This window comes from Oncorhynchus nerka, linkage group LG28 (genome assembly GCF_034236695.1).
Source record: "Oncorhynchus nerka isolate Pitt River linkage group LG28, Oner_Uvic_2.0, whole genome shotgun sequence".
NCBI lineage: Eukaryota > Metazoa > Chordata > Actinopteri > Salmoniformes > Salmonidae > Oncorhynchus > Oncorhynchus nerka.
In genome coordinates, this window is record NC_088423.1 from 83,948,908 (window position 1) to 83,975,683 (window position 26,776).

The following is a 26,776-nucleotide window of genomic DNA, read 5'->3' on the forward strand; positions in this document are numbered from 1 at the left end:
CCATAAAGATCATCAAGGACAACAACCACCCGAGCCACTGCCGGTTCACCCTGCTTTCATCCAGAAGGCGAGGTCAGTACAGGTGCATCAAAGCTGGGACCGAGAGACTGAAAAACAGCTTCTATCTCAAGGCCATCAGACTGTTAAACAGCCACCACTAACATTGAGTGGCTGCTGCCAACACACTGACTCAACTCCAGCCACTTTAATAATGGGAATTGATGGGAAATTATGTCAAATATATCACTAGCCACTTTAAACAATGCTACCTAATATAATGTTTACATACCCTACATCATTCATCTCATATGTATACGTATATACTGTACTCTACATCATCTACTGCATCTTTATGTAATACATGTATCACTTGCCACTTTAACTATGCCACTTTGTTTACATACTCATCTCATATGTATATACTGTACTCGATACCATCTACTGTATCTTGCCTATGCCGCTCTGTACCATCACTCATTCATATATCGTTATGTACATATTCTTTATCCCCTTACACTTGTGTCTATAAGGTAGTAGTTTTGGAATTGTTAGCTAGATTACTTGTTGGTTATTACTGCATTGTCGGAACTAGAAGCACAAGCATTTCGCTCCACTCGCATTAACATCTGCTAACCATGTGTATGTGACAAATAAATTTGATTTGATTTGATTTTGATATGCCGTAAATGTAATATACTAACTATTACTCTTGTTAAACATATGAAATGGTATTACATTTGGTGAAGAGCACATTATGACTTGTTTAGGACTCGAAACTCAAAGTTTAGGACTTGACTTGATACTTGCCTGTCTTGACTTGGGACCTGACTTGCAACTTGAGTGCTAAGACTTGAGACTTACTTGTGACTTGTAAAATAATGACTTGGTCCCAACTCTGCCCTGTAGTACCTGGTGGACTGGGAGGGCTACGGTATCGAGGAGCGGGCGTTGGTGCCAGCCCGGGACATCCTGGATCCGGGTCTTGTTAGAGACTTCAAACAACTATGTGGTGGTCGTCATGGCTCCGCGGCTGGAGCCACTGCTAGAGGGAGGGTACTGTCATGGTTCCTCCTGGCACCAGAGGGCAGCAGAGACTGCTCTAGAGACTTTTATTGGACTCAGGTGTGTCTTATTATTTCATGATTGTGTCCCTATTAAAAGAGGTGTGTTTTCTGTGGTCCTTTGCAGAAGCTGGAATTGTTTACCGTGTGCGTTTGTTTCCTGAGTGAGTTTGAGACTTAGTGGCTGTTGGTTTTCTAGTGTACTGTGATCCTGCGGCTACTGTTTCTCAGTAAAGTATTTATGTTCATCCTTAACCCCTGATTCCTCGCCTGGTCTCTTCTCTGCACCTGGGTCCAACCTCACCACATCACAGAAACAATAACAAAGAGTCCCCCCCCCAACCCTGTTTTGGTAAGAAGCTGTGAGATGCGGCTGGAGAAATGTAACCTGTCTCAAATTCATAGACAGAGCTATGGATTCAAGGACTGACCATCCACAATATCAAATGTATAGTGTAAAACCATGCTTTGAGGCTATATAGTGTTCGTTTACATTTACTTTGTTTACAAACTTTGGAGCAAAACAAAGCTTATATCTTGGGTTCTGATGGGGTACGACAGTTGAACTAAGCTCATAAGGCATTTATAAGTTATATTCGTCAAGAATCAATGAGTGCATATCATTAATTAATATGTCCAAAAATGGATGCATCAACTGCTGATTGCCCCTTTTAAAGAGTTACATTTTGTATTGGTTTTAATGAATCTTTTTGATGCCTGAGGGACTGGATGTTGTTTGAGAGCCTTTGAGGCCCTCCCACCTGGAAATCAAACTAGGTGAAAGCCTGAAGACTGTTTGTGGACAGTAACCCTCGATCAGTCAGCAGACATCAACCCACGACAGTCAGCAGACATCAACCCACGTTCAGTCAGCAGACATCAACCCACGTTCAGTCAGCAGACATCAACCCACGATCAGTCAGCAGACATAAACCCACGTTCAGTCAGCAGACATAAACCCACGTTCAGTCAGCAGACATCAACCCTCGATCAGTCAGCAGACATCAACCCACGTTCAGTCAGCAGACATCAACCCACGATCAGTCAGCAGACATCAACCCACGATCAGTCAGCAGACATAAACCCACGATCAGTCAGCAGACATAAACCCACGTTCAGTCAGCAGACATCAACCCACGATCAGTCAGCAGACATAAACCCACGTTCAGTCAGCAGACATCAACCCACGTTCAGTCAGCAGACATCAACCCACGATCAGTCAGCAGACATAAACCCACGTTCAGTCAGCAGACATCAACCCTCGATCAGTCAGCAGACATCAACCCACGATCAGTCAGCAGACATCAACCCACGATCAGTCAGCAGACATCAACCCACGATCAGTCAGCAGACATCAACCCACGTTCAGTCAGCAGACATCAACCCTCGATCAGTCAGCAGACATCAACCCACGATCAGTCAGCAGACATCAACCCACGATCAGTCAGCAGACATCAACCCACGATCAGTCAGCAGACATAAACCCACGTTCAGTCAGCAGACATCAACCCACGATCAGTCAGCAGACATCAACCCACGTTCAGTCAGCAGACATCAACCCACGATCAGTCAGCAGACATAAACCCACGTTCAGTCAGCAGACATCAACCCTCGATCAGTCAGCAGACATCAACCCACGATCAGTCAGCAGACATCAACCCACGATCAGTCAGCAGACATCAACCCACGATCAGTCAGCAGACATCAACCCACGTTCAGTCAGCAGACATCAACCCTCGATCAGTCAGCAGATATCAACCCACGATCAGTCAGCAGACATCAACCCACGATCAGTCAGCAGACATCAACCCACGATCAGTCAGCAGACATAAACCCATGATCAGTCAGCAGACATAAACCCTCGATCAGTCAGCAGACATCAACCCACGATCAGTCAGCAGACATCATCCCAGGTTCAGTCAGCAAACATAAACCCTCGATCAGTCAGCAGACATCAACCCACGATCAGTCAGCAGACATCAACCCAGGTTCAGTCAGCAGACATCAACCCACGATCAGTCAGCAGACATCAACCCAGGTTCAGTCAGCAGACATAAACCCTCGATCAGTCAGCAGACATCAACCCATGTTCAGTCAGCAGACATCAACCCACGTTCAGTCAGCAGACATAAACCCTCGATCAGTCAGCAGACATCAACCCACGATCAGTCAGCAGACATCAACCCACGATCAGTCAGCAGACATCAAACCTCGATCAGTCAGCAGACATCAACCCTCGATCAGTCAGCAGACATAAACTCATGATCAGTCAGCAGACATCAACCCACGATCAGTCAGCAGACATCAACCCACGATCAGTCAGCAGACATCAACCCACGATCAGTCAGCAGACATAAACCCACGATCAGTCAGCAGACATAAACCCTCGATCAGTCGGCAGACATAAACCATCGATCAGTCAGCAGACATCAACCCACGATCAGTCAGCAGACATCAACCCAGGTTCAGTCAGCAGACATAAACCCTCGATCAGTCAGCAGACATCAACCCACGATCAGTCAGCAGACATCAACCCACGATCAGTCAGCAGACATCAACCCACGATCAGTCAGCAGACATCAACCCACGATCAGTCAGCAGACATAAACCCACGATCAGTCAGCAGACATAAACCCTCGATCAGTCAGCAGACATCAACCCACGATCAGTCAGCAGACATAAACCCTCGATCAGTCAGCAGACATCAACCCACGATCAGTCAGCAGACATCAACCCAGGTTCAGTCAACAGACCGACAGAGAGAACATGGACCACAGTCTGACCTCAACCGTCCCATCTGTGTACAATATGGAGAATAATACAACCAGCTGCTAGCCACTCAGATGTCCTTTGAGAATATCTACGGATGTAACAGCCAACTTTCACAAGTCCTCATTCAGCCTCTCAGCTCCCAAATATGGCCCAGCTGAACACACATGAGGCCTTCAGCTGTGTTGGGGGTGTTTAGATCAGAACAAGTAATCTATAAGAGTGGAAAATTCAATTGGCTGTACAGCGTCACACTACAATAACACTACCCAGTTAGCACATACTGTTCTGAGAACCATATGTTTCCTAGAGCTTGGTGAGAGCGTCGTAGTCCTATAGTAATTTTGCATACAACCTTCCACAATGTTCTGTGAATGATGCAGGACACCCAGTTAGCACATACTGTTCTGAGAACCATATGTTTCCTAGAGCTTGGTGAGAGCGTCGTAGTCCTATAGTAATTTTGCATACAACCTTCCACAATGTTCTGTGAATGATGCAGGACACCCAGTTAGCACATACTGTTCTGAGAACCATATGTTTCCTAGAGCTTGGTGAGAGCGTCGTAGTCCTATAGTAATTTTGCATACAACCTTCCACAATGTTCTGTGAATGATGCAGGACACCCAGTTTGCACATACTGTTCTGAGAACCATATGTTTTCCTAGAGCTTGGTGAGAGCGTCGTAGTCCTATAGTAATTTTGCATACAATCTTCCACAATGTTCTGTGAATGATGCAGGACACCCAGTTAGCACATACTGTTCTGAGAACCATATGTTTTCCTAGAGCTTGGTGAGAGCGTCGTAGTCCTATAGTAATTTTGCATACAACCTTCCACAATGTTCTGTGAATGATGCAGGACACCCAGTTAGCACATACTGTTCTGAGAACCATATGTTTTCCTAGAGCTTGGTGAGAGCGTCGTAGTCCTATAGTAATTTTGCATACAACCTTCCACAATGTTCTGTGAATGATGCAGGACACCCAGTTAGCACATACTGTTCTGAGAACCATATGTTTCTTAGGTGGGAAATTCAAAACGATTTGTAGCAGATAGCTATACACCTTGACAAACTTAGCAGTGAGTGAGTGATGACCATAAAAACACACATGACTGATGGCTATAGCTAATTAGCTGTGTTCAACAAGTATATTATTCTTCTCTTTATCTAGCTCTATTTGTGATATTTTACCTTGTCTTGCTGGCTTGCTAGTTTGCTAGGTAATCAATCCTCTGACGACATCTGGGATGTTGTAGATGATAACCATCTGAATACATGAGCTCCGTCTGAAGTTGGATGTGGTCATATTCACTTCAATGAAAACAAGCCCATTTTCTGGTGTGAACCTGCGCATGCAACTTTTCATGATGCGGCCAGGAAATTGGTCTACAGAATGGGTGGACAATGGTCCATGGACAAACATTACTGTACTGTTACCAATGCAGCCAGCGAGACACCTACTGACCTATACATACACAAACACAACTGGAATACAAAAGATATCTACACACATTTTTTTTTAAAGCAGAATGGGTCTGATAGCAGCACCCACCTCTCTACTTTCACAGGAACCTATTCGTGATGACAAGGATCAGCAGACCCCACAGTCTAATGTCTGTTTCTCTGTGAGGGGTTTAGAGGAAGACAGAATGGCAGGGAAGGTAACACTGCCTATGGCTATAGCCATCATCTGGCCTAGCATGGCCTGCACTTATCCTGTTAGCTCCCAGCCAGAAGGTCCACTGGCCTGATACACATCACCTTTCTGTCCAGTTAAAACAGGAAAGACAAACCTAAAGAGAACTAAACTAAGCACAGGATCTGTTCTATCTCGTTGCCTGGTTACAGGTTATAGAAGGTTATGTAAGCCTTGTAAGGTCATGATAGAGAAGCACTGAGGACAGTACGGTGATATCAACACAGTGATACGTCTTACCTGTAACAGTTGTTGTCAAATTTATTGTAGCTGGCAAATGCAATGAGCACTCCAAAGCCAGCTCCCAATGAGTAGAAGATCTGGGTAGCAGCATCAATCCACACCTACAGCAGGAGCATAGAAAGATATGTGTTTAATATGTGTTTATGTGTTGCTCTCAAAGATTTGTCCTCGTGGCCTGTGTGATCCAGAGGGGACAGCCTCTGACCCCGGCCCACTGGCCTTTGACTCACCCTTCCCCCCACCTTTCCAACACTTTACTATCTCTTCAATCAAGCGAAGAACTATTTGTCCTCAAAGAGCCCATGGCATTACAATACGATATAGAGAAGAGCACTACATTTGACAGAATCTCTCCTGAGTACTGACTATCTACTGACTATTGGCTCTAAATAATCTCGTCTCTGATATGAGTCCTTGGCCACGTTTTCAAAAAGAGCTCCTTACCATTACCATTCTATATTGAATATGGTATATTATGCAAAATCACGACCTCCCAGATTTTTTAATCCAATCTTTTTATCCCCAACTTTTTTTTACAAAAACAGCTAACACATGTTTTGGTTTCTAAATGAGTGAATTACATGTATTTCCATTTTGGACGTGACTATGGGAGCTCTAGCAGTAACACTGTCCTGCACTCTGAGGCTGTGTCTCTCAGTAAAATATATTTTCCAAAATTTCCAGGTTTTAAGAAATCTTGTTCGTTGGATCCCGAATTTCTAGTGAATTCTCTCTTGATTCCAGGAAACTGTGAATTTTTTAAGTAATTGGAAATATTGCATCCCTAATTTCAGTAACACACTGTATTGTACTCTAAAGACCTGTCTGACCTTGGGGTCGTTGAGTTGTTTAAAGTCGATGTGGAGGTAGGCCCGTATGCCGTCCATAGCCCCTGGCAGAGTGATGCCTCTGATCAGCAGGACGAACAGCACCACATAGGGCATGGTGGCCGTGATGTACACCACCTGGACACAACACAACACAACACAGAACATTAGATACATGACAAAGTAGTGTTCAATACACCACCTGGACACAACACAACACAGAACATTAGATACATGACAACAGTAGTGTTCAATACACCACCTGGACACAACACAACACAGAAGATTAGATACATGACTGCCTGCACCTGTCTTTTCCTACCATCACTGATTTTGCTGATAGCTACTTTACTGAGGGAAAATGTACAAGCTACGACTGTGATATGTGGTTGTCTCACCTAGCTATCTTAAGATGAAGGCACTAATTGTAAGCCACTCTGGATAAGAGCATAACATTACAGATGATTCATTATTGCTGTGAGATCATGTCCTATGACATGCAGACATCATGTGAATTGTTGTATTCTCCCTGGTCTGTCAGTTTTGGTCAATGTATAGATGTTCTTTTTCAGATGTGTGTAGACTCACGCACCAAGCCGTACTAAACAGGGCTTAGATCTGTCAACTCAGAGACGGGTTATTGTCACACTCAGGTTACTGTTTATAGATCTTATTTCTCAAGGTACTGTAGTGTAGCACAACCACAGGTCATTTTGTGTACAGTAGGAGTAAGTGCTATACTAGGGAAAGGGGACACCGAAATGTGTCTTCCGCATTTAACCCAACCCCTCTGAATCAGAGAGGTGCAGGGGGCTGCTTTAATCAATGTTGTCGGCGCCCAGGGAGCAGTTTTTGTTGGGGGTTAACTGCCTTGCTCAAGGGCAGAATGACAGATTTGTCCACCTCGTCGGCTCGGGATTCAAACCAGTGACCTTTCAGTTACTGGCCCAATGCTTTTAACCGCTCGCCTACCTGCCTACTACAGTAGGAGTGTGTGTTGCATTACAGTAGGAGTGTGTATTGTATTACAGTAGAAGTGTGTATTATATTACAGTAGCAGTGTGGTATTACAGTAGGAGTGTGTGTTGCATTACAGTAGGAGTGTGTATTGTATTACAGTAGAAGTGTGTATTATATTACAGTAGCAGTGTGGTATTACAGTAGGAGTGTGTGTTGTATTACAGTAGGAGTGTGTTGTATTACAGTAGGAGTGTGCATTGTATTACAGTAGAAGTGTGTATTATATTACAGTAGCAGTGTGGTATTACAGTAGGAGTGTGTGTTATATTACAGTAGGAGTGTGTGTTGTATTACAGTAGGAGTGTGCGTTGTATTACAGTAGGAGTGTGCATTGTATTACAGTAGGAGTGTGCATTGTATTACAGTAGCAGTGTGGTATTACAGTAGGAGTGTGTGTTATATTACAGTAGGAGTGTGTGTTGTATTACAGTAGGAGTGTGTGTTGTATTACAGTAGAAGTGTGTATTATATTACAGTAGCAGTGTGGTATTACAGTAGGAGTGTGTGTTATATTACAGTAGGAGTGTGTGTTGTATTACAGTAGGAGTGTGTGTTGTACTACAGTAGGAGTGTGTGTTGTACTACAGTAGGAGTGTGTATTGTATTACAGTAGAAGTGTGTATTATATTACAGTAGCAGTGTGGTATTACAGTAGGAGTGTGTGTTATATTACAGTAGGAGTGTGTGTTGTATTACAGTAGTTGTGTGTGTGTTGTATTACAGTAGGAGTGTGTGTTGTATTACAGTAGGAGTGTGTGTTGTATTACAGTAGGAGTGTGTGCTGTCCTATGTGGTACGGTACAGCACAGTTTGTCAACAGTACCTTGCCGGAGGACTTGACGCCCTTCCAGAGACTGAAGTAGAGAAGAAAGACCACAGCCACCAGACAGAGGACCAGCTCCCAGCGAGGCATGCCCAGGTCCTGGATCCCCCTGCTCTCATGGAGGTGGAGTACGCCACGCCTGGAGAACACACACACACTAAGGCTGAGTCCCGATTCTACAAGCTTCTACCATAGTGTCCTTTGCACACTTTCACAGGGCCAATGCTTACACCAACCCTATGCTTTTAAATCAATGACGGGAGTCTGAAAGTGTGTACTTCTGGAAAAGGGTGTAGAATCTGGAAGCATCCACATACTTAACAAGACAGTGGTGTGGAGGATGACATGTGTAACACACACAGACCACACACACTCCAACAACACACCCAACTTAATTTAGAACCAGATTTATGACCAAACTGTCCACAGCATAGATACCTCATAAAACACAAAGAAAAAGATAGGAAGATCGACATAACTTATTAGGAAACATACAGTTTGAGGCTATATTGCAGGCTGCCCACAGTATTCTCTTTTCCCTGGCCAGCCCACAGAGTGCTGTGTTTGTATGGTGCATCACCCAGGCTACGACTCAGCTAGGACAGACTCAACACATGAACAGTCCCTGTCTGACCCTGAGAAGAGTGAGGGGAGTCACTCTTCTCAGACAGGATTATGACAACACCCAGCAGTCAGTCATCTACACACCATTTACTCCAGTCTGAACTTAAACCACTTCAATCAGGTAGAAAGTGTGTAGAAATGATAATGAACTGAACTTTTTTAAATAATCTCAACAATTTTTCTTCAATCACAGTATTTTGGTTGATTTTGTGGTCTCGAGCCAGTGATATTATTAACATGAATTTGGGCAAAATTGAATTATTGACAATGAATGAGGTGGGAATGTTGTTCACTTGTCATATAATTGCCACATTTAATATCAATATAGCATTCAAAATATTTTTCCAGATTGTATTTTGGCGATTCTTTTTCACCATGTGAATATTGGGTCGCGACAGAGACAACCTGGTTCAATTTGGTTCCTGAGGCAAAACCAGTTGAGAACCACTGATTTAGAGGTGTTAAAACCCAGCCACGGCATCTATACATTCATCATTGAACTAACCATTCCACAAGCTTACTGTTACTGCTCACTAAATCAAACAACTTAAGAATGAGAAGCAAAGTTCAAAGCTTTTATCTCAACATATTATGATCCCCATTTGTTCTGTATCCATTCAATCACCTCGCTAACAGAATCCCCAGGGAAGAATGAAGGACTCAGGGTTTGAAGTACCTGAGAAAATATGTTCTACTCTTAACATGCACAAAAGCACGCACGCATGCATGCACACACACACACACACACACACACACTCTCACACTCCTTCAAAGACCTTGGCAGCTAGAGGTTTTAATAGCAGACTTTGTCAACCCTCTTGGGAGCCATTCCCCTCATAACACTCGCTCAAAGGTTCAAGTGCTTACCAGAACATATATAAAAGAGGGGAGATGGCAGGAAGACAAATGGTGTCTCGTCCTTCCCTACATAAATATTGTTTCCTGCTATCCATCTCCTCATTCCCAGATCATCCTCGGTTCTTCCCAGGACAGACATACTGAGCCACACCTGCTCTGAGTCCCACCGGACTGACCAGACTGACAGCGGATCTGGATCAACTTCCAGCTCAGCGATATTAGGGAGCATCCCGTTCCTGCTCTGTATCTCAAGTGGCACCCTATTCCCTTTATAGTGCACTACTTTTGTCCAGGGACCATAGGGATTTGGTCCAAAGCTGTGCACTATATAAAGGAATAGATTGTCATTTAAAGACACTGCCTTGTTCAAAGGGAAGCAGGGGTCAGAGGTCTTAGTGTTTAAATGATCAACGGTATTGACCAATATTGACCTCTAATGAGAACGGCCATGTGTTTTTTTCCCTCTTCTTCTAAACTGAGTAAGGAGGAAGGAGTAAACGTGAGTCATCACAAGTGGACAGTATTATGGGACATCTGATCTCATTCTAATCGCAGAGGGTGTCCTAAAACAATTTAAGTTTACATGGAGATGACAGATGGTTTGTTTCTGCTTTGAAAACACAGCGTTTAAAAACCAGGTAATCATAGCTCCCTGAGGAGCGGGTTGATGGCCGCTTGTTTCTTCATCTTCCAGTCTTAGAAACAGGCCTGAGGCTCAGTGTTACAGCCCAGCCGAGGGCTCACCACCATTGGGGAGAGAGATGTGGGACTCCGTAGGGCCGACAACAAAGAGCCAGGCCAGAATTATGCTCACCACGAAGCTCATATCCAAGACAACATGATCTTTAGGGTCTCCTCTGTCTCTCCAAGACCTGATGTTTTGTCTGCTGTCTCCTTCTGGAGCCCTCAAAGTTGTTGTCATGTGTTGCTGCCATGCTATGTTGTTGTCTTAGGTCTCTTCATGTAATGTTGTGGTGTCTCTCTTGTCGTGATGTGTGTTTTGTCCTATATTTGTATTTGTAATCCCAGCCCTGTCCCCGCAGGAGGCCTTCTGCCTTTTGGTAGGCCGCCATTGTAAATAAGAATTTGTTCTTAACTGACTAGGTATCCCCCTTTCCCTAATACTATGTTCACTTGCCTAGTTAAATAAAGGTCAAATAAAAATAAATAAAAATAACACCCATCCTATTCATCAGAGAAACAGCTGTCTAAGGGCTGCACATCAAAACAATCCATTCTTTAACTTCATTATCTGTTTCTGATTCCTCCTCTCTGTCTGTTTGACCGGTGGGCTAGCGAGGCGATTTCATCCGGCGGGCAGCCTCTCTCTGTGATTATGCTGATAAGTGTAGCTACGAAATTACATGTGGATCTGATGCCCCAGGATGGTTATACAACCCACCGCCTGGCAAGCCAGAAGAGAAGACACATAAACAAGCCAACTGTCTGTCCAGACTAGACATCAAGGACAAGGGGACTGTCAGATCAGACAGCCCAGTCCTAAATATGTCTAACCGACGTGATTTATATCCTGATGATAATACATTTAAAGCTGTTAGAACACACGTTTCAAAATCATTTTTCACTTCACCAGGTGAAGAGAGAACAAGAGATAGAGGAGAGGAGAGGAGAGGAGAGGAGAGGAGAGGAGAGGAGAGGAGAGAGAGGAGAGGAGAGGAGAGGAGAGGGGCTGTCTAAGAAGGACAGAACGGAACAAGAGATAGACACGTTGATATTTCTGACTAGTCATGTATAGGCAGGGGGTCTAGGGTTGTCGTGGTGCTTCCAGGCTGTCCAGTCCATCTGATATCACACTAACCATAAATGTTCTCAAACATCAATGCATGTTCTTTGGACCAGTTATTCTAAAAACAAACTCTTATCTGCTTTCCCTGAAATGGTCAACACATCAGTGATCTGAAGCTATTTGGCCAAAGTATATCAATCCCTAAGGCCTCTTTTACAAATTCTGGGCTAAAATGTTCTTTAAGAAGCATTTATACACAACAGAGACACACATTTAATATGGTAGTGATATGAACAATATTCCATTAAAAAAGAGAAGGAAAACAATGTCTTCCAGGAAAATGTCAAGCAATACTGTATGCTTTATCAAATATTATTGACTAGTATCCATCTCTTTGGGCCATTTCCCAGACATGTATAGCATGTTCTCCAGAATGAGGTAAACGTCTGACTTGACTTTGAGTAGACACACCAAGCAGGATCACTACTTACTACAAATACCCAGAACCATGCAAGTGGAACTGATGGAAAGTGAGATTGATTAAATAAAAGCTAATTATCTCGTATGTAATTGTTCAAGCAATTTCCTCAAAAAACTGTTCAATTGAGCACTTCATCAATCGAGTGACAGTGAAGTTAATCATCAAAAAATGCAAATAGGGCTATTTGGGCTATTTGACCCTATATGAGAACTCTTTTTGGTTCCAGGTAGAACCCTTCTTGGTTCCATGTAGAACCCTCTATAGAAAGGGTTCTACATGGAACCGAAAAGGGTTCTACCTGCAATTAAAAAGGGTTCTTCAAAGGGTAATCCTATGGGGACAGCCGAAGAAACCTTTAAGGTTCTAGATAGCACTTTTATTTCTAAGAGTGTATCAGGTTGCTGGATCAAATCCCTGAGCTGACATGGTAAAAAGCTGTCATTCTGCCCCTGAGCAAGGCAGTTAACCCACTGTTCCCCGGGCGCTGAAGAAGTGTATGTCGATAAAGGCAGCCCCCCGCACCTCTCTGATTCAGAGGGGTTGGGTTAAATGCGGAGGACACATTTCAGTTGAAGGCATTCAGTTGTACAACTGACTAGGTATCCACCTTATCCTTTCCTATCCCTTTCCATCAAGTCAAGCTATCCCTGACACTAAATCAAACGCAGCTATTTTAGCATGTAACAGAGGTAAAGAATCTATAGAAACCATCTGTTGTTGATGAAACGGTGTGATAATCTAACGTTCACACAGGATGTGTATAGCATGTCTGCTGATTTAAATACAGGTCATTGTTGAAATGACCAAGCAAGGACCACTGGGATATTCCTACTAAGACCAACGTCCAGCCTGAGGATATATCGGACTGTTGGACTAGATGTGCCAAGCTTCTATCACATACCTTTACCCTGGTCATACATCTACAAACATGACTGATTACTTCTCTCAGTGTCTAGGTAATTGGCCAATAGCTAGGTTAATGTGCTATATGGAGACATATTTGTGCTGGATTTAAGATTGAAGCATTTGACCTTGAGAACTATGGGCATCTCTGTGGTAGACAGGTCATAACCTAACAAGTGTTCATGTTGACCTGTGCCCTGACCACTGACTTGTAGGGATTAGCCTCTACCATGCAGAGCACCGAGTGAGCCACCCTGCCACGTGTTGAACTGCCATGGTTTACAAACACATGTTAACATAATACAACTAACTAGGTTATCTAACAAGAATAATACACACATAGCACTGTGTATCAAATACATGCTGTGTCAAGAGGAGTTTAAATCAATGGTCTATAAACAGTCTCCTCTGACCTTCCCAGAGAACATGATAATAAAATATTCCAATAAGGTTCAGCCAACCTCTGGTGGACTTGCAAAGGCTCTTGGATATATCCCACTGATATAGGGTGGGCTAGAGAGCCAGCTGGAGTCAAAGGGGGAGAAACATGTCTAAAGCAGGGAGACAGCTAGAGTCAGAGGGGGAGAAACATGTCTAAAGCAGGGAGACAGCTAGAGTCAAAGGGAGAGAAACATGTCTAAAGAAGGGAGACAGCTAGAGTCAGAGGGGGAGAAACATGTCTAAAGCAGGGAGACAGCTAGAGTCAGAGGGGGAGAAACATGTCTAAAGCAGGGAGACAGCTAGAGTCAGAGGGAGAGAAACATGTCTAAAGCAGGGAGACAGCTAGAGTCAGAGGGATAGAAACATGTCTAAAGCAGGGAGACAACTAGAGTCAGAGGGAGAGAAACATGTCTAAAGCAGGGAGACAGCTAGAGTCAGAGGGATAGAAACATGTCTAAAGCAGGGAGACAACTAGAGTCAGAGGGGGAGAAACATGTCTAAAGCAGGGAGACAGCTAGAGTCAGAGGGGGAGAAACATGTCTAAAGCAGGGAGACAGCTAGAGTCAGAGGGAGAGAAACATGTCTAAAGCAGGGAGACAGCTAGAGTCAGAGGGATAGAAACATGTCTAAAGCAGGGAGACAACTAGAGTCAGAGGGAGAGAAACATGTCTAAAGCAGGGAGACAGCTAGAGTCAGAGGGATAGAAACATGTCTAAAGCAGGGAGACAGATAGAGTCAGAGGGATAGAAACATGTCTAAAGCAGGGAGACAGCTAGAGTCAGAGGGATAGAAACATGTCTAAAGCAGGGAGACAGCTAGAGTCAGAGGGATAGAAACATGTCTAAAGCAGGGAGACAGCTAGAGTCAGAGGGATAGAAACATGTCTAAAGCAGGGAGACAACTAGAGTCAGAGGGATATAAACATGTCTAAAGAAGGGAGCCAGCTAGAGTCAGAGGGAGAGAAACATGTCTAAAGCAGGGAGACAGCTAGAGTCAGAGGGGGAGAAACATGTTTAAAGCAGGGAGACAGCTAGAGTCAGAGGGATAGAAACATGTCTAAAGCAGGGAGACAGCTAGAGTCAGAGGGATATAAACATGTCTAAAGCAGGGAGACAGCTAGAGTCAGAGGGATAGAAACATGTCTAAAGCAGGGAGACAGCTAGAGTCAGAGGGAGAGAAATATGTCTAAAGCAGGGAGACAGCTAGAGTCAGAGGGAGAGAAACATGTCTAAAGCAGGGAGACAGCTAGAGTCAGAGGGAGAGAAACATGTCTAAAGCAGGGAGACAGCTAGAGTCAGAGGGATAGAAACATGTCTAAAGCAGGGAGACAGCTAGAGTCAGAGGGAGAGAAACATGTCTAAAGCAGGGAGACAGCTAGAGTCAGAGGAGAGAAACATGTCTAAAGCAGGGAGACAGCTAGAGTCAGAGGGATATAAACATGTCTAAAGCAGGAGACAGCTAGAGTCAGAGGGAGAGAAACATGTCTAAAGCAGGGAGACAGCTAGAGTCAGAGGGAGAGAAACATGTCTAAAGCAGGGAGACAGCTAGAGTCAGAGGGAGAGAAACATGTCTAAAGCAGGGAGACAGCTAGAGTCAGAGGGGGAGAAACATGTTTAAAGCAGGGAGACAGCTAGAGTCAGAGGGATAGAAACATGTCTAAAGCAGGGAGACAGCTAGAGTCAGAGGGATATAAACATGTCTAAAGCAGGGAGACAGCTAGAGTCAGAGGGATAGAAACATGTCTAAAGCAGGGAGACAGCTAGAGTCAGAGGGAGAGAAATATGTCTAAAGCAGGGAGACAGCTAGAGTCAGAGGGAGAGAAACATGTCTAAAGCAGGGAGACAGCTAGAGTCAGAAGGAGAGAAACATGTCTAAAGCAGGGAGACAGCTAGAGTCAGAGGGATAGAAACATGTCTAAAGCAGGGAGACAGCTAGAGTCAGAGGGAGAGAAACATGTCTAAAGCAGGGAGACAGCTAGAGTCAGAGGGAGAGAAACATGTCTAAAGCAGGGAGACAGCTAGAGTCAGAGGGATATAAACATGTCTAAAGCAGGGAGACAGCTAGAGTCAGAGGGAGAGAAACATGTCTAAAGCAGGGAGACAGCTAGAGTCAGAGGGAGAGAAACATGTCTAAAGCAGGGAGACAGCTAGAGTCAGAGGGAGAGAAACATGTCTAAAGAAGGGAGACAGCTAGAGTCAGAGGGATAGAAACATGTCTAAAGAAGGGAGACAGCTAGAGTCAGAGGGAGAGAAACATGTCTAAAGCAGGGAGACAGCTAGAGTCAGAGGGATAGAAACATTTCTAAAGCAGGGAGACAACTAGAGTCAGAGGGATATAAACATGTCTAAAGAAGGGAGCCAGCTAGAGTCAGAGGGAGAGAAACATGTCTAAAGCAGGGAGACAGCTAGAGTCAGAGGGGGAGAAACATGTTTAAAGCAGGGAGACAGCTAGAGTCAGAGGGATAGAAACATGTCTAAAGCAGGGAGACAGCTAGAGTCAGAGGGAGAGAAACATGTCTAAAGCAGGGAGACAGCTAGAGTCAGAGGGATAGAAACATGTCTAAAGCAGGGAGACAGCTAGAGTCAGAGGGATATAAACATGTCTAAAGCAGGGAGACAGCTAGAGTCAGAGGGAGAGAAACATGTCTAAAGCAGGGAGACAGCTAGAGTCAGAGGGAGAGAAACATGTCTAAAGCAGGGAGACAGCTAGAGTCAGAGGGAGAGAAACATGTCTAAAGCAGGGAGACAGCTAGAGTCAGAGGGATAGAAACATGTCTAAAGAAGGGAGACAGCTAGAGTCAGAGGGAGAGAAACATGTCTAAAGCAGGGAGACAGCTAGAGTCAGAGGGATAGAAACATTTCTAAAGCAGGGAGACAACTAGAGTCAGAGGGATATAAACATGTCTAAAGAAGGGAGCCAGCTAGAGTCAGAGGGAGAGAAACATGTCTAAAGCAGGGAGACAGCTAGAGTCAGAGGGGAGAAACATGTTTAAAGCAGGGAGACAGCTAGAGTCAGAGGGATAGAAACATGTCTAAAGCAGGAGACAGCTAGAGTCAGAGGGAGAGAAACATGTCAAAGCAGGGAGTCAGCTAGAGTCAGAGGGAGATATAAACATGTCTAAAGCAGGGAGACAGCTAGAGTCAGAGGGATAGAAACATGTCTAAAGCAGGGAGACAGCTAGAGTCAGAGGGAGAGAAATATGTCTAAAGCAGGGAGACAGCTAGAGTCAGAGGGAGAGAAACATGTCTAAAGCAGGGAGACAGCTAGAGTCAGAGGGAGAGAAACATGTCTAAAGCAGGGAGACAGCTAGAGTCAGAGGGAGAGAAACATGTCTAAAGCAGGGAGACAGCTAGAGTCAGAGGGGGAGAAACATGTCTAAAGCAGGGAGACAGCTAGAGTCAGAGGGATAGAAACATGTCTAAAGCAGGGAGACAGCTAGAGTCAGAGGGGGAGAAACATGTCTAAAGAAGGGAGACAGCTAGAGTCAGAGGGATAGAAACATGTCTAAAGAAGGGAGACAGCTAGAGTCAGAGGGAGAGAAACATGTCTAAAGCAGGGAGACAGCTAGAGTCAGAGGAATAGAAACATGTCTAAAGAAGGGAGACAGCTAGATTCAGAGGGGGAGAAACATGTCTAAAGCAGGGAGACAGCTAGAGTCAGAGGGATAGAAACATGTCTAAAGCAGGGAGACAGCTAGAGTCAGAGGGAGAGAAACATGTCTAAAGAAGGGAGACAGCTAGAGTCAGAGGGATAGAAACATGTCTAAAGCAGGGAGACAGCTAGAGTCAGAGGGATAGAAACATGTCTAAAGAAGGGAGACAACTAGAGTCAGAGGGATAGAAACATGTCTAAAGCAGGGAGACAGCTAGAGTTAGAGGGGGAGAAACATGTCTAAAGCAGGGAGACAGCTAGAGTCAGAGGGATAGAAACATGTCCAAAGCAGGGAGACAGCTGGAGTCAGAGGGGGAGAAACATGTCTAAAGCAGGGAGACAACTAGAGTCAGAGGGGGAGAAACATGTCTAAAGCAGGGAGACAACTAGAGTCAGAGGGATATAAACATGTCTAAAGAAGGGAGCCAGCTAGAGTCAGAGGGAGAGAAACATGTCTAAAGCAGGGAGACAGCTAGAGTCAGAGGGGGAGAAACATGTTTAAAGCAGGGAGACAGCTAGAGTCAGAGGGATAGAAACATGTCTAAAGCAGGGAGACAGCTAGAGTCAGAGGGAGAGAAACATGTCTAAAGCAGGGAGTCAGCTAGAGTCAGAGGGATATAAACATGTCTAAAGCAGGGAGACAGCTAGAGTCAGAGGGATAGAAACATGTCTAAAGCAGGGAGACAGCTAGAGTCAGAGGGAGAGAAATATGTCTAAAGCAGGGAGACAGCTAGAGTCAGAGGGAGAGAAACATGTCTAAAGCAGGGAGACAGCTAGAGTCAGAGGGAGAGAAACATGTCTAAAGCAGGGAGACAGCTAGAGTCAGAGGGATAGAAACATGTCTAAAGCAGGGAGACAGCTAGAGTCAGAGGGATAGAAACATGTCTAAAGCAGGGAGACAGCTAGAGTCAGAGGGAGAGAAACATGTCTAAAGCAGGGAGTCAGCTAGAGTCAGAGGGATATAAACATGTCTAAAGCAGGGAGACAGCTAGAGTCAGAGGGAGAGAAACATGTCTAAAGCAGGGAGACAGCTAGAGTCAGAGGGAGAGAAACATGTCTAAAGCAGGGAGACAGCTAGAGTCAGAGGGAGAGAAACATGTCTAAAGCAGGAGACAGCTAGAGTCAGAGGGAGAGAAACATGTCTAAAGCAGGGAGACAGCTAGAGTCAGAGGAGAGAAACATGTCTAAAGCAGGGAGACAGCTAGAGTCAAGGGGATATAAACATGTCTAAAGCAGGGAGACAGCTAGAGTCAGAGGGAGAGAAACATGTCTAAAGCAGGGAGACAGCTAGAGTCAGAGGGAGAGAAACATGTCTAAAGCAGGGAGACAGCTAGAGTCAGAGGGAGAGAAACATGTCTAAAGCAGGGAGTCAGCTAGAGTCAGAGGGATATAAACATGTCTAAAGCAGGGAGACAACTAGAGTCAGAGGGAGAGAAACATGTCTAAAGCAGGGAGTCAGCTAGAGTCAGAGGGATATAAACATGTCTAAAGCAGGGAGACAGCTAGAGTCAGAGGGATAGAAACATGTCTAAAGCAGGGAGACAGCTAGAGTCAGAGGGAGAGAAACATGTCTAAAGCAGGGAGACAGCTAGAGTCAGAGGGAGAGAAACATGTCTAAAGCAGGGAGACAGCTAGAGTCAGAGGGAGAGAAACATGTCTAAAGCAGGGAGACAGCTAGAGTCAGAGGGATAGAAACATGTCTAAAGCAGGGAGACAGCTAGAGTCAGAGGGGGAGAAACATGTCTAAAGCAGGGAGACAGCTAGAGTCAGAGGGATATAAACATGTCTAAAGCAGGGAGACAGCTAGAGTCAGAGGGAGAGAAACATGTCTAAAGCAGGGAGTCAGCTAGAGTCAGAGGGAGAGAAACATGTCTAAAGCAGGGAGTCAGCTAGAGTCAGAGGGATATAAACATGTCTAAAGCAGGGAGCCAGCTAGAGTCAGAGGGATAGAAACATGTCTAAAGCAGGGAGACAGCTAGAGTCAGAGGGAGAGAAATATGTCTAAAGCAGGGAGACAGCTAGAGTCAGAGGGAGAGAAACATGTCTAAAGCAGGGAGACAGCTAGAGTCAGAGGGAGAGAAACATGTCTAAAGCAGGGAGACAGCTAGAGTCAGAGGGATAGAAACATGTCTAAAGCAGGGAGACAGCTAGAGTCAGAGGGAGAGAAACATGTCTAAAGCAGGGAGTCAGCTAGAGTCAGAGGGATATAAACATGTCTAAAGCAGGGAGACAGCTAGAGTCAGAGGGAGAGAAACATGTCTAAAGCAGGGAGACAGCTAGAGTCAGAGGGAGAGAAACATGTCTAAAGCAGGGAGACAGCTAGAGTCAGAGGGAGAGAAACATGTCTAAAGCAGGGAGACAGCTAGAGTCAGAGGGAGAGAAACATGTCTAAAGCAGGGAGACAGCTAGAGTCAGAGGGAGAGAAACATGTCTAAAGCAGGGAGTCAGCTAGAGTCAAAGGGATATAAACATGTCTAAAGCAGGGAGACAGCTAGAGTCAGAGGGAGAGAAACATGTCTAAAGCAGGGAGACAGCTAGAGTCAGAGGGAGAGAAACATGTCTAAAGCAGGGAGACAGCTAGAGTCAGAGGGAGAGAAACATGTCTAAAGCAGGGAGACAGCTAGAGTCAGAGGGATAGAAACATGTCTAAAGCAGGGAGACAGCTAGAGTCAGAGGGGGAGAAACATGTCTAAAGCAGGGAGACAGCTAGAGTCAGAGGGATAGAAACATGTCTAAAGCAGGGAGTCAGCTAGAGTCAGAGGGATATAAACATGTCTAAAGCAGGGAGACAGCTAGAGTCAGAGGGAGAGAAACATGTCTAAAGCAGGGAGTCAGCTAGAGTCAGAGGGATATAAACATGTCTAAAGCAGGGAGACAGCTAGAGTCAGAGGGATAGAAACATGTCTAAAGCAGGGAGACAGCTAGAGTCAGAGGGAGAGAAACATGTCTAAAGCAGGGAGACAGCTAGAGTCAGAGGGATAGAAACATGTCTAAAGCAGGGAGTCAGCTAGAGTCAGAGGGATATAAACATGTCTAAAGCAGGGAGACAGCTAGAGTCAGAGGGAGAGAAACATGTCTAAAGCAGGGAGTCAGCTAGAGTCAGAGGGATATAAACATGTCTAAAGCAGGGAGACAGCTAGAGTCAGAGGGATAGAAACATGTCTAAAGCAGGGAGACAGCTAGAGTCAGAGGGATAGAAACATGTCTAAAGCAGGGAGACAGCTAGAGTTAGAGGGGGAGAAACATGTCTAAAGCAGGGAGACAGCTAGAGTCAGAGGGATAGAAACATGTCCAAAGCAGGGAGACAGCTGGAGTCAGAGGGGGAGAAACATGTCTAAAGCAGGGAGACAACTAGAGTCAGAGGGGGAGAAACATGTCTAAAGCAGGGAGACAACTAGAGTCAGAGGGATATAAACATGTCTAAAGAAGGGAGCCAGCTAGAGTCAGAGGGAGAGAAACATGTCTAAAGCAGGGAGACAGCTAGAGTCAGAGGGGGAGAAACATGTTTAAAGCAGGGAGACAGCTAGAGTCAGAGGGATAGAAACATGTCTAAAGCAGGGAGACAGCTAGAGTCAGAGGGAGAGAAACATGTCTAAAGCAGGGAGACAGCTAGAGTCAGAGGGAGAGAAATATGTCTAAAGCAGGGAGACAGCTAGAGTCAGAGGGAGAGAAACATGTCTAAAGCAGGGAGACAGCTAGAGTCAGAGGGAGAGAAACATGTCTAAAGCAGGGAGACAGCTAGAGTCAGAGGGATAGAAACATGTCTAAAGCAGGGAGACAGCTAGAGTCAGAGGGAGAGAAACATGTCTAAAGCAGGGAGTCAGCTAGAGTCAGAGGGATATAAACATGTCTAAAGCAGGGAGACAGCTAGAGTCAGAGGGATAGAAACATGTCTAAAGCAGGAGACAGCTAGAGTCAGAGGGAGAGAAATATGTCTAAAGCAGGGAGACAGCTAGAGTCAGAGGGAGAGAAACATGTCTAAAGCAGGAGACAGCTAGAGGCAGAGGGAGAGAAACATGTCTAAAGCAGGGAATCAGCTAGAGTCAGAGGGATATAAACATGTCTAAAGCAGGGAGACAGCTAGAGTCAGAGGGAGAGAAACATGTCTAAAGCAGGGAGACAGCTAGAGTCAGAGGGAGAGAAACATGTCTAAAGCAGGGAGACAGCTAGAGTCAGAGGGAGAGAAACATGTCTAAAGCAGGGAGACAGCTAGAGTCAGAGGGAGAGAAACATGTCTAAAGCAGGGAGACAGCTAGAGTCAGAGGGAGAGAAACATGTCTAAAGCAGGGAGTCAGCTAGAGTCAGAGGGATATAAACATGTCTAAAGCAGGGAGACAGCTAGAGTCAGAGGGAGAGAAACATGTCTAAAGCAGGGAGACAGCTAGAGTCAGAGGGAGAGAAACATGTCTAAAGCAGGGAGACAGCTAGAGTCAGAGGGAGAGAAACATGTCTAAAGCAGGGAGTCAGCTAGAGTCAGAGGGATATAAACATGTCTAAAGCAGGGAGACAACTAGAGTCAGAGGGAGAGAAACATGTCTAAAGCAGGGAGTCAGCTAGAGTCAGAGGGATATAAACATGTCTAAAGCAGGGAGACAGCTAGAGTCAGAGGGATAGAAACATGTCTAAAGCAGGGAGACAGCTAGAGTCAGAGGGAGAGAAACATGTCTAAAGCAGGGAGACAGCTAGAGTCAGAGGGAGAGAAACATGTCTAAAGCAGGGAGACAGCTAGAGTCAGAGGGAGAGAAACATGTCTAAAGCAGGGAGACAGCTAGAGTCAGAGGGATAGAAACATGTCTAAAGCAGGGAGACAGCTAGAGTCAGAGGGGGAAACATGTCTAAAGCAGGGAGACAGCTAGAGTCAGAGGGATAGAAACATGTCTAAAGCAGGGAGACAGCTAGAGTCAGAGGGGGAGAAACATGTCTAAAGCAGGGAGACAGCTAGAGTCAGAGGGATAGAAACATGTCTAAAGCAGGGAGTCAGCTAGAGTCAGAGGGGGAGAAACATGTCTAAAGCAGGGAGACAGCTAGAGTCAGAGGGATAGAAACATGTCTAAAGCAGGGAGTCAGCTAGAGTCAGAGGGATATAAACATGTCTAAAGCAGGGAGACAGCTAGAGTCAGAGGGAGAGAAACATGTCTAAAGCAGGGAGTCAGCTAGAGTCAGAGGGATATAAACATGTCTAAAGCAGGAGACAGCTAGAGTCAGAGGGATAGAAACATGTCTAAAGCAGGGAGACAGCTAGAGTCAGAGGGAGAGAAACATGTCTAAAGCAGGGAGACAGCTAGAGTCAGAGGGATAGAAACATGTCTAAAGCAGGGAGTCAGCTAGAGTCAGAGGGATATAAACATGTCTAAAGCAGGAGACAGCTAGAGTCAGAGGGAGAGAAACATGTCTAAAGCAGGGAGTCAGCTAGAGTCAGAGGGATATAAACATGTCTAAAGCAGGGAGACAGCTAGAGTCAGAGGGATAGAAACATGTCTAAAGCAGGGAGACAGCTAGAGTCAGAGGGATAGAAACATGTCTAAAGCAGGGAGACAGCTAGAGTTAGAGGGGGAGAAACATGTCTAAAGCAGGGAGACAGCTAGAGTCAGAGGGATAGAAACATGTCCAAAGCAGGGAGACAGCTGGAGTCAGAGGGGAGAAACATGTCTAAAGCAGGGAGACAACTAGAGTCAGAGGGGGAGAAAACATGTCTAAAGCAGGGAGACAACTAGAGTCAGAGGGATATAAACATGTCTAAAGAAGGGAGCAGCTAGAGTCAGAGGGAGAGAAACATGTCTAAAGCAGGGAGACAGCTAGAGTCAGAGGGGGAGAAACATGTTTAAAGCAGGGAGACAGCTAGAGTCAGAGGGATAGAAACATGTCTAAAGCAGGGAGACAGCTAGAGTCAGAGGGAGAGAAACATGTCTAAAGCAGGGAGACAGCTAGAGTCAGAGGGAGAGAAACATGTCTAAAGCAGGGAGACAGCTAGAGTCAGAGGGAGAGAAACATGTCTAAAGCAGGGAGACAGCTAGAGTCAGAGGGAGAGAAACATGTCTAAAGCAGGGAGACAGCTAGAGTCAGAGGGATAGAAACATGTCTAAAGCAGGGAGACAGCTAGAGTCAGAGGGAGAGAAACATGTCTAAAGCAGGGAGACAGCTAGAGTCAGAGGGATATAAACATGTCTAAAGCAGGGAGACAGCTAGAGTCAGAGGGATAGAAACATGTCTAAAGCAGGGAGACAGCTAGAGTCAGAGGGAGAGAAACATGTCTAAAGCAGGAGACAGCTAGAGTCAGAGGGAGAGAAACATGTCTAAAGCAGGGAGACAGCTAGAGTCAGAGGGAGAGAAACATGTCTAAAGCAGGGAGACAGCTAGAGTCAGAGGGATATAAACATGTCTAAAGCAGGGAGACAGCTAGAGTCAGAGGGAGAGAAACATGTCTAAAGCAGGGAGACAGCTAGAGTCAGAGGGAGAGAAACATGTCTAAAGCAGGGAGACAGCTAGAGTCAGAGGGAGAGAAACATGTCTAAAGCAGGGAGACAGCTAGAGTCAGAGGGAGAGAAACATGTCTAAAGCAGGGAGACAGCTAGAGTCAGAGGGAGAGAAACATGTCTAAAGCAGGGAGTCAGCTAGAGTCAAAGGGATATAAACATGTCTAAAGCAGGGAGACAGCTAGAGTCAGAGGGAGAGAAACATGTCTAAAGCAGGGAGACAGCTAGAGTCAGAGGGAGAGAAACATGTCTAAAGCAGGGAGACAGCTAGAGTCAGAGGGAGAGAAACATGTCTAAAGCAGGGAGTCAGCTAGAGTCAGAGGGATATAAACATGTCTAAAGCAGGGAGACAACTAGAGTCAGAGGGAGAGAAACATGTCTAAAGCAGGGAGTCAGCTAGAGTCAGAGGGATATAAACATGTCTAAAGCAGGAGACAGCTAGAGTCAGAGGGATAGAAACATGTCTAAAGCAGGGAGACAGCTAGAGTCAGAGGGAGAGAAACATGTCTAAAGCAGGGAGACAGCTAGAGTCAGAGGGAGAGAAACATGTCTAAAGCAGGAGACAGCTAGAGTCAGAGGGAGAGAAACATGTCTAAAGCAGGGAGACAGCTAGAGTCAGAGGGATAGAAACATGTCTAAAGCAGGGAGACAGCTAGAGTCAGAGGGGAGAAAACATGTCTAAAGCAGGGAGACAGCTAGAGTCAGAGGGATAGAAACATGTCTAAAGCAGGGAGACAGCTAGAGTCAGAGGGATATAAACATGTCTAAAGCAGGGAGACAGCTAGAGTCAGAGGGAGAGAAACATGTCTAAAGCAGGGAGTCAGCTAGAGTCAGAGGGATATAAACATGTCTAAAGCAGGGAGACAGCTAGAGTCAGAGGGATAGAAACATGTCTAAAGCAGGAGACAGCTAGAGTCAGAGGGAGAGAAACATGTTTAAAGCAGGGAGACAGCTAGAGTCAGAGGGAGAGAAACATGTCTAAAGCAGGAGACAGCTAGAGTCAGAGGGAGAGAAACATGTCTAAAGCAGGAGACAGCTAGTCAGAGGGAGAGAAACATGTCTAAAGAGGGAGACAGCTAGAGTCAGAGGGGAAACATGTCTAAAGCAGGGAGACAGCTAGAGTCAGAGGGATAGAAACATGTCTAAAGCAGGGAGACAGCTAGAGTCAGAGGGATAGAAACATGTCTAAAGCAGGGAGACAGCTAGAGTCAGAGGGAGAGAAACATGTCTAAAGCAGGAGACAGCTAGAGTCAGAGGGAGAGAAACATGTCTAAAGCAGGGAGACAGCTAGAGTCAGAGGGATAGAAACATGTCTAAAGCAGGGAGACAGCTAGAGTCAGAGGGATATAAACATGTCAGAGGGATAAAGCAGGGAGACAGCTAGAGTCAGAGGGATAGAAACATGTCTAAAGCAGGGAGACAGCTAGAGTCAGAGGGAGAGAAACATGTCTAAAGCAGGGAGACAGCTAGAGTCAGAGGGAGAGAAACATGTCTAAAGCAGGGAGACAGCTAGAGTCAGAGGGAGAGAAACATGTCTAAAGCAGGAGACAGCTAGAGTCAGAGGGATAGAAACATGTCTAAAGCAGGGAGACAGCTAGAGTCAGAGGGGAGAAACATGTCTAAAGCAGGGAGACAGCTAGAGTCAGAGGGATAGAAACATGTCTAAAGCAGGGAGTCAGCTAGAGTCAGAGGGATATAAACATGTCTAAAGCAGGAGACAGCTAGAGTCAGAGGGAGAGAAACATGTCTAAAGCAGGGAGTCAGCTAGAGTCAGAGGGATATAAACATGTCTAAAGCAGGGAGTCAGCTAGAGTCAGAGGGATATAAACATGTCTAAAGCAGGGAGACAGCTAGAGTCAGAGGGAGAGAAACATGTCTAAAGCAGGGAGTCAGCTAGAGTCAGAGGGATATAAACATGTCTAAAGCAGGGAGACAGCTAGAGTCAGAGGGATAGAAACATGTCTAAAGCAGGAGACAGCTAGAGTCAGAGGGAGAGAAACATGTTTAAAGCAGGGAGACAGCTAGAGTCAGAGGGAGAAAACATGTCTAAAGCAGGGAGACAGCTAGAGTCAGAGGGAGAGAAACATGTCTAAAGCAGGGAGACAGCTAGAGTCAGAGGGATAGAAACATGTCTAAAGCAGGGAGACAGCTAGAGTCAGAGGGATAGAAACATGTCTAAAGCAGGAGACAGCTAGAGTCAGAGGGATAGAAACATGTCTAAAGCAGGGAGACAGCTAGAGTCAGAGGGGGAGAAACATGTCTAAAGAAGGAGACAGCTAGAGTCAGAGGGATAGAAACATGTCTAAAGAAGGGAGACAGCTAGAGTCAGAGGGAGAGAAACATGTCTAAAGCAGGGAGACAGCTAGAGTCAGAGGGATAGAAACATGTCTAAAGAAGGGAGACAGCTAGAGTCAGAGGGGGAGAAACATGTCTAAAGCAGGGAGACAGCTAGAGTCAGAGGGATAGAAACATGTCTAAAGCAGGGAGACAGCTAGAGTCAGAGGGAGAGAAACATGTCTAAAGAAGGGAGTCAGCTAGAGTCAGAGGGATAGAAACATGTCTAAAGCAGGGAGACAGCTAGAGTCAGAGGGATAGAAACATGTCTAAAGAAGGGAGACAACTAGAGTCAGAGGGATAGAAACATGTCTAAAGCAGGGAGACAGCTAGAGTCAGAGGGAGAGAAACATGTCTAAAGCAGGGAGACAGCTAGAGTCAGAGGGATAGAAACATGTCTAAAGCAGGGAGACAGCTAGAGTCAGAGGGATATAAACATGTCTAAAGCAGGGAGACAGCTAGAGTCAGAGGGAGAGAAACATGTCTAAAGAAGGGAGACAGCTAGATTCAGAGGGGGAGAAACATGTCTAAAGCAGGGAGACAGCTAGAGTCAGAGGGATAGAAACATGTCTAAAGCAGGGAGACAGCTAGAGTCAGAGGGATAGAAACATGTCTAAAGCAGGGAGACAGCTAGAGTCAGAGGGAGAGAAACATGTCTAAAGAAGGGAGACAGCTAGAGTCAGAGGGGGAGAAACATGTCTAAAGCAGGAGACAGCTAGAGTCAGAGGGATAGAAACATGTCTAAAGCAGGAGACAGCTAGAGTCAGAGGGAGAGAAACATGTCTAAAGAAGGGAGACAGCTAGAGTCAGAGGGATAGAAA

At 45.4% G+C, this 26,776-nt stretch overlaps 1 protein-coding gene across 1 annotated transcript in view; it reads right to left on the reverse strand.

Annotated features, from left to right (window-relative positions):
* LOC115126128 (sodium-dependent noradrenaline transporter-like) overlaps nt 1-26,776 on the reverse strand; it is a 69,193-nt gene that overhangs the window by 19,765 nt on the left and 22,652 nt on the right. The window contains exons 5-7 of the mRNA XM_065013196.1: nt 8,444-8,582; nt 6,604-6,738; nt 5,771-5,874 (exon numbers count right to left, since the gene is read on the reverse strand). Of these exons, the coding sequence (XP_064869268.1) occupies nt 5,771-5,874; nt 6,604-6,738; nt 8,444-8,582 (378 nt within the window). The remainder of the gene's footprint in view (nt 1-5,770; nt 5,875-6,603; nt 6,739-8,443; nt 8,583-26,776) is intronic.